Source organism: Lathamus discolor, chromosome 2, assembly GCF_037157495.1.
Source record: "Lathamus discolor isolate bLatDis1 chromosome 2, bLatDis1.hap1, whole genome shotgun sequence".
Lineage (NCBI taxonomy): Eukaryota > Metazoa > Chordata > Aves > Psittaciformes > Psittacidae > Lathamus > Lathamus discolor.
Genome location: NC_088885.1, coordinates 152337756 through 152354524, shown reverse-complemented (window position 1 = coordinate 152354524; position 16769 = coordinate 152337756). Strand labels below are relative to the sequence as shown.

At 41.9% G+C, this 16769-nt stretch overlaps 1 protein-coding gene across 1 annotated transcript in view; it reads right to left on the bottom strand.

Annotated features, from left to right (window-relative positions):
- TG (thyroglobulin) overlaps nucleotides 1–16769 on the bottom strand; it is a 153076-nt gene that overhangs the window by 63054 nt on the left and 73253 nt on the right. The window contains exons 37-41 of the mRNA XM_065668978.1: nucleotides 15045–15209; nucleotides 13497–13719; nucleotides 9539–9632; nucleotides 4897–5056; nucleotides 59–258 (exon numbers count right to left, since the gene is read on the bottom strand). Coding sequence (XP_065525050.1) covers nucleotides 59–258; nucleotides 4897–5056; nucleotides 9539–9632; nucleotides 13497–13719; nucleotides 15045–15209 — 842 coding nt within the window. The remainder of the gene's footprint in view (nucleotides 1–58; nucleotides 259–4896; nucleotides 5057–9538; nucleotides 9633–13496; nucleotides 13720–15044; nucleotides 15210–16769) is intronic.

Here is a 16769-nt window from a genome sequence, read left to right as displayed (position 1 = left end):
TCCTCATATATGCAACATCCTTTCACAATGATTATGAAGTGGCAGGAATGGGACTTACCATCAACACCACCCTTCTGAAGAGGTCCATATCAGCTGTGTCTGTGAGCAGGTGGATGCTGGTAACATCAGCTCCACCACGGTCAGCTCCTAAAGAAACCCTGCTTGGGTCTCCTCCAAAGCTCGCAATGTTCTGCTGCACCCACTTCAAAGCCGCTAACTGATCCAAAAGGCCGGCATTTCCGCTCGCATCAGGAGAATCTATTGTAGGAAATAATGAAATAGATCTGAAAAGAAACCAAACTATAAATATTTGAAGGTTTGATTGAACATTACTTTTTTAGCAGCTCTCGCAGCTGAACCTTGACAAAACTGATACCAGAGTTTCAGCATCTGAAGTGGCCTCCACCAAGGTCATGACTTTACAGATTGACTTCATTTCAGTTTTTACCACTCCACCAGGCACCCCTGGAAGTGCTCAATTGTCTGTCCTGGTGACGTAAAAATAACACTCCAACTTCTAAGCTTCAATTGGACAGCTCATGGCGGGAGACTTGAATCCAGGTTCAAGTATCCATAAATTCAGGCCATGAGAGTCTTTTTCTACATAAGTAGCTTGATCTTACAAGAAATTAAAAGCAAACAAAAAAAATCAGTGTGTTTGCCAAGTTGGAAGGGACCCATAAGGATCATCAGCTGTTTCTCTTGAGTACACCTAATTGTATCTGTTTGCTTCCTATATCCCTTTTACACTTACCCTGTCTGACCAATCTTTTATGTAACATCATCTTGCATTTCTTGAAACACGTACAGATATACTTTTGTTATTTATATTGTCTCCACATATATCCTTTGGGACTGACCCATGTCTAACTGATAAGAGATTTTACTTATATTCATAGTTTTGTTCCTAAGAAAATAGCAGAAAAATAATGAATCATGTACTCCTTATGCTTAGGTATTACCACTGAAAGACTACTTTCTTTTCAATACCAACCAGTGGTAACCTGATTTGAACAATAGGAAAGCAATGGTGAAAGCATCTAATGATACAAACCCCTAGACAAACTCATTTTTTTTTAACTACAAAAGCAGGAATAAGTAAATCCTGCACAGTCTGTAAGAAAGGAATAGAAAATGATTGTTCACTGTCTGCTGCCTTTTAATCCACAATGAGGCATTCACTTTTAATGATTTTAAATTCTCCACATTTAAAACTTGGAAGTAAGAAAAAAAAGACAGAAAAGCCAGGAACAGAAACACAGCTGAAACTATTTGTTTCTTCCATTGCCAAGACCAAATAGTACAATTTTAATGTGAGAGGCTCAGAAAGTAGTGCATCAAAATGAACAGATAGTGGAATAAAAAGATGCCACTTTGTGAACAGGTAGCCCTGCCACAGGCAAAGAGAAATTGGAAGTATATATCCTGTAGCAGATATCCATATGCCTACCATAATGAATTACCGAGAGATCACAGACACCAATTTAAGCAGCAGAATAGAATACAGAGGAGACCAGATTATTGCCAGCCTTGCAGCTCTTACAGATACACACATCACAATAGCCACCTCTATAAGTGCCTTCGCAGTGGGACAGCCAAGAACTAAATGACCCCAGAAACTACAACCTTCCACCTATAGCCACAGTTTAAGATGCTCAGGCCAAGCCACACCAGGGAAGCAATGGAGGAAGAACTTTCCCTGCTTTAGTTTTTAGGGTTGTTTTAGTTTGTTCTGCACACCATGAGCATTTCCCAGGGTTCTCAATCCAGAAATAAAACCATTCTATGGTGTTAAAAAGGAAATACCATTTCAAGGGCTCGCTGTGTGCCTCATGAGGCCTCCCCAGAGGAAGTGAAATCATAGAATCATTGAATTGTAGATCATTGAGTCCAACTGTTATCCCAGCACTGCCAAGCCCACCACTAAACCATGTCCCTAAATGTCACATTTATATGTCTTTTTAATACCTCCAGGGATGGTGACTGCACCACTTCCCTGGGCAGCCTGTTCCAGTGCTTGACAACCCTTTTAGTGAAGAAATTATTGTATGCAAATCCATGTAAATGTTTTAGCAACACAACATGCCTTGCTACTGGCATACTAAAAACATGACCAAGGAGAGAAATACAGCCAGTTCCTTCTGCCCTGGCAAAAACCACAATCATGCTGTGAAATGTACCACACTAGGGAACAAATGCATGCATGGACATTCACAGTAGTTAAACCAAAAGGAACATGTCTGTGAGGAATATTTCCCACTGCCTTTTTGCAGGAAAAGAACACATTCATGAGGACCACAGGAGAATGAAAAGAAACCAGTGTTCAGAAAGAAGCAAACAAGGACATACGCATGCATTTCTGTTACTACTAAACTGGAGAAGAACAATACTGATAAATTTAAGCATGAAAATAATCCTTGTTTATATCACTTCATAGCCTCTTAAAGAATCAGGCTTAAAACCGTGACTGTCTTATCCATACTCCTGCCACCCATATTACTTACAATTTACCTTAACTTTTTTGGGTGCAAAGTGGGAGGTGAAGGCACTGGCAAGAATGTTCATCACTTTTTGCCACATTAATAGGTGATAACAAATAAAATTCATATCCTTTATACTTAGAACAATGCAAGCTCTTTGCTTGCAAAAGCCCTGTCAGTGAGACACCAAAACAACTGCAGAACTGAAAAAATACCCCAAACAACCCACCCCCCCCAAAAAAAAACCAAACCAGAACAAAAAAAAAAAAAATCTGTTGTTTTGACTTCCCTTCATTCCCTAAAATCTCCATTTAACTCTTTCATTTCTCATTTTGTAATTTAGAACAAGGCAACATGAGAGGATTCAGCACTTTGCTTAGTTGGACCATGAAACTGATACTGCTCACAAGATCATAACTTTTGTTTGTAACTTCAGGGCCCTCCAACAGTCCCTGCTGCTAATGTCCCCACAGTCCTAAGGGTGAACTCCTGTCTCCTGTGAAGCTGGTGGCAAAACTTCCAAGGGACCAGGATTCGTCCAAGTCTTTCAGTAAGAATGGAAACCAGCCTGGCATACCATTAAGGATTTGGTTTGAGTCTTAAGAAAAACCCTTACAGTATTTGACCTTCACTGAAAATCCCCAGTGGCTACTGGTCATGCACAGGAGTCAAAGGTCAACCAGGAATAGATCTTGCAGTGGGAGTACTGCTCACCAGAATGGGCATGACTGAAAATCCATGCTGACAGGGGCCTTGTACAAACATACCACACTCATCGTCTCCACATGGACTAAAAAGGACATAGGGTAGCATGGCACTGAAGGAATTTTTAGGGCTAACATGGAACTTAGGAATTTTTAGGGCACCACATGAATGTGGCGCTTAGCTTGCTCCAATGGCTCTTGCAAAGAGCTTTTCCTTCTTGCTCCTGCTCCTGAGCAACAGGACCTCCTCAAATGCACAGGAAAGACCACACTTTTCCCCATCTGCAATTTCACAGTACAGAGAAAAGGGCCCCTGCATGCTCCTCACAAATAATGAACCACCTCTTCTCTAAACTCAGTCCATGCAGCTCATGCGTTGATGTTTCCAGACATACATACAGGTCCCTATGAAAAATCTCAAAATCATGGACTATCATATAAATATTGGTATATAATATTCAGCCCATCTAGCAGTTTCCACTTTGGAAGGAACCTAGGTGAGTTTTGTAGGGCTGAAGGAGGTTAGTGGGTAACATGTGGGTAGTGCTGCATAATGGAACCTCACACAGCTCCACACCGGATTCGGCTCTAGCCAAAATGAAGCCACAGTATCACTTTCATAAGCATCTAGTTTACACTGATGAAAACAGTGATTCTTTCCCCAGATACACCAATTACCAACTTCTTATCTAAATGAGTAAGGAATCTGTAGTGCCAGCAATCTGGTTACTGAATGAAAAACAGGCTTTGCTGGGAGTGAGCTTTGAACAGTAAAACACAGAAGAGAAGCAATAACCTGTAGCTGCAGCTATATACCCCACACTAGACAAAATCCAGGCAGCATCACTAGCAGTGAATACTTAAAAGAACCATGAGGCAAAGTACTGAGCCTGGTTTGGCAAATACAACTTCCTAAAGATTATATAGGTTTTAAAAGGTACACTAGAGAGGTCAAGGATTGCTACCAGCATGATGGAACAAGAGCTCCACTTGCAATCATTGCATTTTCTTTCCATGGTTCTCTAAGCTCTCCTGGGCTGGGCAGAATTGAAAGGCGCTGGAGAAAAGTGTTCCTTACTTGCTGAAGCAGGCAAATCTAGTAAAAGGCAAAATGAAAAAACGAATCCCAAAGACCAGACAACACTACCGCAGAGGTTTAGGGAGAGTGAATGTGCATTTTCACGTATACGTGCCTCTTCGCAGAAGACAAAATCCTGTATATAATGAGTATTTGAGTAGTTTTTAATGGCAATTTGTACTAGGAGGCAATATGAAAGCAAAAAAGGACAAATACTAGAGTATGGGTAAGGGATGCAAACTCAGAACATGCAAATTTCATGGATGGAACAATTGAAAGTTGAAGACATTGAAAACCATAGCCACAATAACAAGCACTGCAATTAGCAGGAATTCTGATGCCTAACATGTCTTCATGTGTGTCTGCAAAACCCAATATCCACAGCTGCATCTGCAAACACAAGTCTAGCCAGTGCTTTGATATAAATGCTTGGGTTTTGGTTTTGTCCCTTTGCCTCCATAGCCTCTCCCCATTCTCTTCAAGTCCCAGTGGTATCCCCCCAAAACAATCAGTGAAAAATACAGGTTTTTCAAGTTTAAAAATAACTGAACTTTAAGAAAAAAAATAGAAACAGAAGTGTTACAGAATGCAATTTAGCCCATAGTTGTGCTTGTTCTAGAAATTCATCACTTACCAGTACTAAGGAAGCCAAAAACACCAATCCGGTAGTTTGCCATCACAACAATGATGTTACTGATGGCAGCTAGGTATGATCCATCTATGGTAGTCTTTCCAGCCTCAGCACTGTAACTCCCTCCATTGTGGAAAAACAGCAACACTGACAAGTTTTTGACCTGCCATGACAACAACTGGATTAATATCCCTGTAGCCAACTGCTTTTGTAGGTTGGTGATGAGAACAGAAGCATCTTCCCCATGAACGTTATTGAAGCCATTCATAGCTCTTTAACAGTGACCATAATGAGGGAATATCTGTCCATCTGTCTGAAATGCTAGGGGTAAATTGTCCTCAATGACCTATATACCATCCAAGAGGACAATATGTCCAGTATAAAGAAGATTTAATGGCATCACTGTGTTCCATCAGCCAGCAACTCTACCAGGTTAGTTCTATGCAGACTCGTCCTGCTGACTTGGCCATTGAGCACATGGTGGGCTCATCCTTGCTGCAACATGTCTGCTTTACACAAATGCATGGGAAAAGTTCAAACAAGTGAGAAACAGGAGAAGAAAAAGGCCTGTTGGGTTGCTTTATCTTTAGCAGGACTAACTCAACAGCTCTGCGGGGCTGCTTCCTGCTCTCAAGTCTTCAGAATTAGATATTGCCTAGTCTCCAAAATCTCACTTGACAAGAACTCCTCATTGCTCCTTCAATGGAGGTTTTCCCCTATTAGATATATAGAGAGGTGTCCTGCAGAGCGGACTTTTTCCGTGCATGGGAGAGAGTCACATCTCAGGAAGCACAGAGGGCCCCAGAACAGCCCAGCAGGACTCCTGGGATGGGAAGGAGATACAACAGGCTGCTGCCCATGTTAGAACTTCTTACAGAGCCACGTGATTTCGCACAGATACAGAGGCTTTTTCCCAAATCAGCAGCACATCTGTGAAGACCTTCTCTGCATGCCAGGGCTGCAGCCAGGCTGCTGCTGCATGAGCAGCACAAAAGCAGAAGTGCACCAAGAGACCTCAGCATTTATCAGCAGATTACAGCCCAGTTGAGATGACACTGAAGAAATACCAGTCTCCCTCTCTGCGCTGGCAGCTGGTGATGTTTTGCAAAGAGCTGGTGGCCCCTGCAGCAGCATCAAAGTACGTCTGAGGCTTGTTTTTATCCCTGCAGCTACAGGGCATTGGGCTCTGCTGCTGTTATTTTCTGGATGAGGCTCAGCTAAACACAGCAGTCCCATCTGCTCTGGCAAATGATGTCTCTGGCTGTATGGGAGGAGCAGCAGGGAAGCGATGGCTTCAAAACTACAGGATAGGAGGCAAACTCCTCTCATCTGCCATTAATTTGTGATGATTGTGTGCACTCCTCACTTATCTGTCTGGAGAATCACTTCAGAGGCTTCTTGTAAACATGACAGTGTTACCAAGAAAACCCAAGAAACTGCAAGCACTGAAACGTGCTGCTCACTCTCAGGAACCTCTGCTCCCGAACAGAAATTGCCTAATTCACAGCGGTCCCTGGTTCCTATTTCTGCACTGCATGTAGCACAGAGAGAGGTAGGGGTAAAGAAAAAACTGAAAGGATCTGTTTTCACACGGAAAATTGTTCTAAAATAGAACTTCATTGAGCCATGTCAGCTAAAATGGCACTAAACGTGATGTTGAGCCTGCTCCGTTCTCTCAGCTCAGCATAGTTAAGCCTGAGGTTCAAACCAGGCATCAGGCATTTCTGATGTGTCCACAGCCTGCTTAGCACCATGACCTCCAGCTGCCCTCTAAGTTGTGTATTACATTGTACCGAGTGCCTTCACCCAATGCTACCCAATGCTGTAATGATAAAAAGCTTAAGAAAGGCAAAAGCAGGAGATAAAAGTTAAAACCAACAAAACAAAGCCTGCTGGAACAGATATGGAGCACTTTAGGGGAAGATTTGGTACTGGGGTTGTGCCTCATGCCAAGTGTCTGGATGTATTGTTCCCATTTCTAGTCTGCATTGAGCTATGTCAGATCCCTCCCCTATGAAAGGTAAAATATAATGAAAGAATAATTTGGGGTTTAACCCCAAAGGATTTCAATCTCAGAGCTCATGGATTTGGACATTTTAGATGAAGCTGGTTTAACATAATTACCTTCACGTTTCTTGTTAGTCCTTTTAACAGCATAGTATAATGCTTTAGTTTTTCATGCTTTGGTTGAACTATGTCTCACAATATGAAATATTTCATGTTCCCTATCTATCTTTCTCTGTATATTTGGTAGCCAAATAATCTTTTACTATACATTAGCTGCTGAATCATTTATTTTGGATATAAGTGAACTTCCCAAAGCCTTGCTCTCAACCAAATTCAATCAACCACTGCAATTAAATCCTTGAGGAAGAAACACAAGACCTTAAACAAAGCCTGCTAGAGCCAGTCTCTTCATCCACCACCACTTGGTATCAAGCTCAGATGCAGCACCACCAGTGTCAATGCTGGTGGAGCACACACAGTAGCTGGCCAGAGTGGGACCAGCACATTCCTGGTGGACAGGCCGTGGATACCATGTGTCTACTGGCCAGTGTATGGTTTTACTCCATGCTTCTCAACATAAGTCAGGCAGTCACACTTGGAGGTATAAAATCTGTGCAAAGACTTCCAGTTGGACCATGGGCAGATGGCTTTCTGGCTTAGCTATTGGGGGATGTCTTCTGGGGAGCCTGGCAGCTCTAACTTGGTCTCATGCTTGTAGGGGCTTAGGTCCCATGTGCAACACCCTAATGGAGAAAGTTCAGCATCCACCAGGAAGCTGTAAGTCAGCTGAAAGCCTGAAAGATTTCATCATATGCAGAACCATCTTCTCCATCTAACCGTAAAGCCCTTAATGAGCTATTTGGCAGGGCTAGATTTAAACACTACCCAGCCAGGCAACCTCCAGTGCTTTAACTACTCTACAATATTGCTCTTTAAAGAATTGAGTCCAACAGGGATGATGTGATAAAGATGGGAACAACACATGGAGGGGATGGGAGAAGAGGAAAGGGGGTACAGTTTCTGTTCTTATTTAGGGGAGAGCTGCAGCTCTTGATCTTGTATTTGAACCTTTTGTAAATCAAGCTGAGGTACAGCTTTGCTTTGCCAGTGTGACAGGTGGTGACGGTTATAGGTGGAAAAAAGTCTCTCAGAAGTGCCAGTTTTACTTGGAGGGTTATGTGGTACACGTAGCTATGGAAGCAAAATGAGGTGATGTCATTCACCTTCTTCACTGCTTGACACTTAAACAGTCCTCTGGTGACCGGCAGCAGTCCCTGCACTGTGCTCTTGTCCAGCCTCAAAATTCTCCTGAACAACCCTTGCATTCGCTGCTCTCCAAGAGATTTTATATTCAGTATTTACTGGCTTATTTAACTTTCCGTGGGCTGAAAATATATAACTATAGCTCTCTGTATGTGAGTAAAAAAATAGAGCTCACCACAAAAAGAAACAGGAAAATGTTTCCTTCTGCTCCCAGCTACTTCTGCAAAACCAGAAGTTTTGTTTCTGTCTTGGGCCAGACTTGGCGCATGTGAAACTGATTGACTCGATCAGATCTAATTCTACCTTACACCTCTACAAAACCCAGGAGGGATTCAGTTCACAGTACCACTAAAGAGAAAAGACAAGCCTATTTAATCTATCAGATGGTAGAAAACACAATGCTTTCAAATAAGCTATCTTGAAAGCAGCACTTAAGCGGAGATGGCAACCTGCCTGGGACAGTGACCTGATGTTTTCAATAAGCAGTGACTTCACTCAAGGCAAAATGACAGCCTGATGCTATAGGGAGAAAACGGACTGCTGGTCTTTCTGATGATTAAAAAGGGCCTGCAAGGGACTCTATATGCTGCTCTCAGATAGCTAGAGCAGCTCTTTCCAGACACGCAGTATGACAGGCCCATAAATTTCTATTATAATGACCATCACCTTCGGAATATTGCCAGTACTCTGGAAAGAAAAACTGCTCCTGTGCTCTGGGCCCACTCTTCAATAGGATTCACATATTATTCGGCATCTTTATCCGCAGTCCCCCAGGGGTTTGGCCAGTCATCTAAGCTTGGCTTAAACTTGGAGCTTTATTTTATATCTGTTTATGAGAAATGCAAGAGCTTTCAAATAACAGTTTCTCAGATTGTACCATTGGCCCAGTCATCTTTAAAACATCTGGTTTTATGCTTTGCGGGCTGGGCACGGATCTAGCATTGCTTGCTATGCTCCTTCCTCAACAGAGCTCCAACAGATGCCAATGGGAACAGTGAGGATGAGGGTGAAAAACCCATCTGCTGCTGCTTGACCAGTGGTAAGTGTTGATGTGATGTGTTGTATTGTGTTATCATCTCCTGGACAAAGGGTCTTATTTCAGGGACATTGGCATTTCTGTCCTTAACTTCCTCTCCTTTGCTGCCACCTTCTTCTTGTGTTTTGTCTCCTTCTCTGTCTTCTAGCTTTTTAATTTGTCACACTTTTAGTTACCCAAGCACTGCTCACTGAAAGCCTATAAGGGAATACTCTTGCACCAGTAAAAACAACAGAGAGCCTAATTTAACCTTGTAGGGCTTTGTGAACAACATGGGAAAAAGAATCATTTATGCCAACTAAAAGCACTTTGAAAAGAATTAACTCATCTCCTACTTACAGTGGTGGCAGGAACAAAGACGTTCAGATATAGGCAGTCTTCACTGACAGAGTATGACGGGGCCTCTCCATCTCCTGGCTGCCAACAAGCTGCCCTAGAGACATGGATTGGGAAAATGACAATAAAAAGGCTTGTACTCTCTTTCAGCTGCTGCTATTTCCTAAATCATGCTATTTCATAAAATCATTAGACCTGTAGATCTCAATCACATTTAGAACTATGCCCACCTATAATTTAGTAACATATACGTGGGTTTTATAAACCCATACAAATGCAAAACATTTTCATGTCTAGAATCCTTCCCTCAGAAAAATCAGCCTCATTTTAAAAGGATTAGAACTTGAAAGTAAGCTCTCAGAAAACTCACATTTTGCATAAACTGCACAAAATTAGCACCAGATGTAAGGGCTGGGGGTCCCAGGCCCAGGTCTCCCCTCGCTATTGCCTGCACACCTATGAAATCCCCTCTGTTGCTGAAATGTCGGTTATTTGTTTTAATTTGTAATGGTCCTTTCTTGGGAAAATATGGTAAGTTTAAGATTTTCACACATTTTTAAAACCCATTCGCTCTAAGCATCATAGCACACCATTAAACAGTGCCAAGCAATGGTAAAAGTAACCTTTCAATAGAAATTCAGCAGCCAGCCACGTACAGAAAATCATTTTCTGGCCATCTTCTGTGTGAGATTCATATGCTCAAGCAGTCACACAACAAGAATTAAGTGGATGATTTTTGCAGTTCATATCGAAGCTATTTTGAAGCCAGTTCCTTCTACTTCACAGCTACATTTATATCACATAGTGAGTTATGGAAAAGCATGATAATTTATTAGGGAAGAAGCTAAAAGGCTATGGAAAAGACAGTAATATCTCAGAGATTTATTTCTAAATTATCTAAATTTTTAATGCCCTTATAAAACTTCACACTGAAGAATTTAATAGAAAACTACAAGGACAAGGACCAGCTTTAATGCAGTTCTACAAAATCTTTCCACAGGGAAGGTTCCTAGGATGGTGATATCATTCAACAGCTTTCACTCTGACGCAATGAAGCACATCATATCCAACCAAAACTGCTAAAGCCATCTTAGGCAGACAAAATACGAATCCCCAGGTAGGAACCAGGCCAGGACAACAGGTCTAACGCTATTAGAATCATAGAATAGTCAGGGTTGGAAAGGACCTTAAGATCATCTAGTTCCAACCCCCCTGCCATGGACAGGGATGCCTCACACTAAACCATCTCACCCAAGGCTTTGGCCAACCTGGCCTTGAACACTGCCAGGGATGGAGCACTCACAACCTCCCTGGGCAACCCATTCCAGTGCCTCACCACCCTAACAGGAAAGAATTTCCTCCTTATATCCAATCTAAACTTCCCCTGTTTAAGTTTGAAGCCATCACCCCTTGTCCTGTCACTATAGTCCCTGATGAAGAGACCCTTCCCAGCATCCCTACAGGCCCCCTTCAGGTACTGGAAGGCTGCTATGAGGTCTCCACCCAGCCTTCTCTATTAATCACTCAGCTTTCCACAGGACAGCAGGAATCATCACCCACTGGCATCTTCACCTCCCAGGATCTCCTCATGCCAAGACTGACTCCAGGGAAAGGCTGCCACCTACCGAGGCAAGTCCACAGCTCCTCCAGCACCTGGATACTCCAATAGTTGGATGGGGGTTTTGGTTGGTTTTGCTCAGTTTGGTTTGGCTTTTTTTTAGGTCTTTTATCAGGACCAGGCTGATAAATAAATAGTTCCCTTCCATCATAATGGCACTGTGCTAATGTGAATTTCTTATATACAAATATAGTGCAACACCAACATAGAGTCCAAAAAAACATAGGGTCAATGCTTTCCGTGGTGTATGGAAAGTATTGACCCTGTATTTTTTTGGACTTGTGTATAGTGTGTGAGTGGGGTCCCCTCGATTCTCTTCAATAAGCTCAAAGAATTGTTTTCCTAGCCTTAAATGAATACTAGAAGATAATGGCCAAGTTCTTCATTGGCCTAAGAAAGCACTGAGAGAATTCACAAGATAGGAGATTAACTAAGGCCCCTAAATTGCTTTGAAAACTTTCAGCCAGGCAGCAGGTCCTGAAAGAGAGACTGCAGGGGCAGATGGGTCTTACCAAAGCCCTAGCAGACACCATGCTGTGGCTGCAGACAGAAGGAGCTGGGGGGGTGTGTGCTAACCTAACAACACCGTGCACCTGAGGAAACAAAATCACATCCCACCAGATCCCTCCAACAGTCTGAGGCTGCGTGGATACTGTGATTATGCTGTAAACACCTCCACAACTCAGGTGCAACCTCAAGGATGAGGCTACCAATGTCCTGGTGCTCTTTCAACTCTTTAAGACAACACCACATCTCATTTCATTTGGCTCATCATAGGCTTTACTAGAAACTCCGGGAGACAAAGCCTGAGCAATGAAGGGACCAAATAGCTTCCACACAGCTGACAAGTCTCTAAATCAGCAGCCTTAGGGTGTGCTTCCACTGAAGCAGGTAGTGGTCCATGTCAGGCCTGCAGGGTGTCCATCTTCCAGCTCCCTTGCAAAATCCACCATTTCCTTAACCATTGTAAGCTCTTGGAGACATCAGCTAGCTCAATTAGTTTGTCAACAACCACATGAGGACCACTGCTGATGCCAGGAATTGAACAGGATGCACGGCTGGAAGGATAACACAGGGTCTCGGTAGGCCTCAGGTCCACATTAGCTTTGAGGGAAGCTCTTGGGCCACTAAACATCAGCTCTCAGCCCTAATTTCTTCAACTCTCTTTATAGAAAGTTCACCGAGTCCTTCCACCAGACTCCTTTTGATTGTTCTGCACCTTCAATCCCATTCAATCATTTATTTCGGCTCCTCACATCTGCCTTGAAATAGTGCTTTTTATTGATAGGAATGTGATCAAGTACCAGCTCTCCTGTATCAACTTCCTGCATACATCTGCAGCATGGCTCACTCAGATGGGTTTCATGCGCTCTGTAGTTTGCTTTCTATTATGCGGACCACAGATGCATTGAGAAAGGCCCTATAGAAAACACTTCATTTCCATATCTTGTTTCTTGTTGTTGCTGCATTTCTATATGCTTTGGTTTTTGTTTGTTTGTTGTTTTGTTTAAAGAAGTTCACTCTCCTAACACATTCCACAGCACAGATATACCGGTAGTGTCACCCAAACACTTCTTTCTTTAAGAAAAACACATCCACACTTTGTCATTTTGGTTCTGCCACACAACAAAATTAAGATTCATATCATAACACTAAATGAAACACAGACAGACACACAAAGACTATGTCTATAGAGTGCCTCCAACCTAAAATCACCAAGCAGTGATGTCTGTACAGCCCTGGAGAGCCAAGGCCAGCTAATGGGAAACATTAGATACAGGGACTTAGAAATTTAGCTCAGCTGCTAATATAGCTCCTAATGCTAGTTTCCCCTTAAGGCATTACCTAAACCACTTAAAATTCCTGAACATCTGCCCAAGCAATTTAGCAAGTATTTGCCTCTTAATAGTTTTGGGACAGAAAATACTATCTGGGTCCTTCAGCCTGATCTAGACATAGCAGATTCTATAGGAGGCCCGCAGCTTCTGGTTACATCAGTGTTAAAGTGCCCCTGTTTGGTTAAATATTCTACAGACTTATTTCTATAAATATTATATTTACCTGTATAAGCACTCAGAATGAACAGGGATTGACAGCAGACAGTCGATGAGGAGTTATGCATAGATTTAAGGCAATGTAGTAGAATCTGCCTTTTTTTCTTGGGGTGCTTGCATGCATTAACATATAGATGGAGTAGTTATTCTTTTTGTGAAACAAAGCCCCAAACTTGTATTAATCTGTACCCTATTGCTTCTTTTGAAAGATAGGACATGAATATCATGGTCATCATTCCACCTACTTCCACACACCTGGATGGACAAGCAGTTCAAAGAGGTTTCTTACCTAGCCACGGTAGCATTCCATGTTTCCACCCAAGCAAATGGCTCTGGAGGACTGAAGCGCCTTGCTGCAAGGGGGGGTGCAGCATATGGGATCCCCAAGAACTGGCTGATATTTTTCCACTCCAAGCCAACCTGGATCACCTGGGATTTGCCCATCAGATCTCCACGGGATGGGATGTACACAGATGGGGTTAAATCAGATTCAGAAACGGGGAGGAATAAATCTATTGGGGAGAGGAGGGGAAGAGGAAAAAGAATTTGCTTTTTCAAGTTACTACCATTTCAGAAATGAAAATTAATCCCATTTCCCTTAATTTTAAAATGTTTATGTTTATTTCACTTCTTTAAATAAAACATACATAAATTCGTGTTAATTTTTCCCTATAAAACACTTGATGCTATGCTAGACATTAGCTACTAGATATGAGCATTTAAACTTTCCAAACCCCTACTCAAACATTTATTCCAGATCAGACATCACATTACGATAACAAATCTGAGCATTTCTACAAGAAGGGAAAGAGATTTGCAGGCTTCCCAGTGCCCCAAGCTCTAAAAACACTCTTATAGCAAGTCAGAGAGAGGAAAGATAACCACAACACTCATTGGTTTGGACTCTCAACACAAAAGCTTTGCACTTCACTCCCCTTTCTAGTATCTGTTTCATCACGTGAGACAGAAGAGCTTCCACAGAAGGTATAACCCATGTCCAAATTCCCTGCACTCCTGTGTAGGAATTGCTGGTTTTGACAAGGATAAACCCCCTTTTCTCTTACAGAGTTTGAGTTTAAAAGATTCTCATTAATTTGCCAGTTCTGTGCAAAAATTTCAGTGAACAGGAAATATTTCTTCTTTTACCCTTACTGTTACCTGTTTTATTAGAATTGCTTCTAATAACAGAAATAATCAATATCACACAAAAAGAAAGCAATCTCTTTTAAACTCAAGGGGGAAAAAAAGTCAGCAAAACTTGCAGTTGCAATTAAGTTCATAGCCAAACAATAACATTTTTACTGGTCTACACAACTTCTATTTCTTTCTTAAATCATTTCCCTTCTTCAAAATATTAGTTCATCTTGGTTTAGGTTTTTATGTTGTTTGTTTTCTTCTGAGATGGTTCTTAAGACTTTCAATCGACAGTAGGTTTTCAATGCTCCTTGTGCTATTCTCAGAGTTCAAAAGAAAGAACATATAGGAACATCTTCCACAGATGAAAAGGAAGGAGCTGGACTTTCATTACTGTTTTTTTCTTTTGTTTGTTTGTTTGTTTGTTTTGACCATTCTGCACTTTCCAATACATCTTTTGCATTTATTATACCTGCTTTATTATACCTGTTTCAACACTAGATGGTAACACTAAGTTTTCATACATTTTAGGGACATTTTCCCATCTCGCTTGGCTGTAACTCAATTGAAATGGCAATGGACAGCTGTCCAGGAGACATCCATAGTGGTTTCTGTCTAGTGAGGATCTCCTCACTCTTCCATTCACAAGAACTGTGCACTGGCCACCATGGTTCCTTCCTCCTCAGCCTTAATCTGCTCTTACCTCGTCTCCTATAGATATATGCAGCTGGCTCTTTGAGTAAAACCCGGCAGCTGTGCCCTTGAAGACCATGTGTGCATATCTGCGTATCAGGGTAGAAAAGGCATCTGACTGCTGAAGGCTGGACTTCCAGTGTAACCACTGTACATGACTGGTTCTTTGAACAAGCTGTGAGGTGAAACATGAGGAAAAAGAGCAGGTAAAAATGTATTCCCAAAGTATTTTGTATGACACTGTTATGAGATGTTTAAATGAAAGGTTTTACAACAGGTCAAGCAAAAAGAACATGAAGTAGCTATAAAGCAGAATAATGGGACATAAATGTTCTCAGATTCCCAGAACATTGTGTGAAAGAGCTGAAGGACAAAAGGTTATATTTGCTTTAAAATGGAGCAACGCATCAAGAAAACTGGTGTCACAGGTTTTAGGAAAAGAAAAACATTTAATAAAGTACTGAGGACCTCAGCTGAAGAGAGCCCCAGGGAAACGTTTCAGAATCAGAAAAGTGATTCACTCATCCCAGTGTGATTCTCTCACTCATCCACAGCACAGAGGAAAATTAGCAATGCATCAAATCATTACTGCATAGAGAGAACAGCGATTAAGAAGACATCCATCACCAACTACCACCTAACCATCATCCAGTCCCACACTTCAAGCTGGGAAGCCCCGTTGCAGCCAGTGCCAGGAGTCTCAGGTAATTAGGAAATTCCTGTGTTGTGCATCCACCCATAGGTGAGGCCTCGGATTCAGCTACAAGAGGGTCCTGATTTTATACCTTTAGAAAAACAACCGGCTTTATGCCAGCTCTGTCATTGTTTACTCGTGGGGCCATGCAGTTTCTCATGATCTCACTGTTATCCACGTCAAGAGCATTGGCCCCAGTGTGGCCAAGAATGAAGGTCATAGAATAGATGCACACTTCTGTTTTCCTGCCTCCTTCCAACAGTCACAATGAACATACACATATATACTCTACTGAATATACTGTGATAAAACCCATACTTTGTTATGTCTCTCAGTCATGAGAAAAAATCAGCTCTTAGGTTCCCATCCATTACAACGCTAAAGCAAATAAGCACACTAGAGCAAATAAGCACACTAACACAAATCAGGCATATATCTATATATACAGTAAACAAGCAGGATAAGGTTAATCACCCAGTTTGTACTCAGAGATGGATATCCAACACTTCCCCTTTGGAAAGTCTCCTTCAAACAGTTACAGGAAAAGGGAAAACCAGTAAGTTACACTGCCCACCTTCATAAGGTGAGGACCATCTAATACAAAAACCCACACCATTCAAAGGACTATCTTCTGCAGTAAGAGGGAGATTTTCCTTATTTCTAACATATTGTGGCACTAAGGATTTGCCAGTCATGCAAAGTGAAAGGACCTTTGCTGCTTGTCAGGCTATTGAATAAAGTAGTTTCTTTTGCTGTTACTAAAATAGGCTGTTACTACAGCCTAACCCAACCCCAGCTTTATCCTAGCTCTTGGTTAACCCACCCTCATGCACACAGACACAGGTTACTTTAGATAACTGTAGGTGACTTCATTTGTCTCACTTGACGAGCTTTCCTTAACTGTTCTTTAGAAAGTAATTACATCGCCCCTCTAATTACTCACAATATTCTCCAAGTTGTCCAGTGCCTAGAGAAGTAAGAGATCTCTGTGTCCAAGAGGTGTCAAAATTACACAATCACTCAATAACGTTTTGTGTCGCT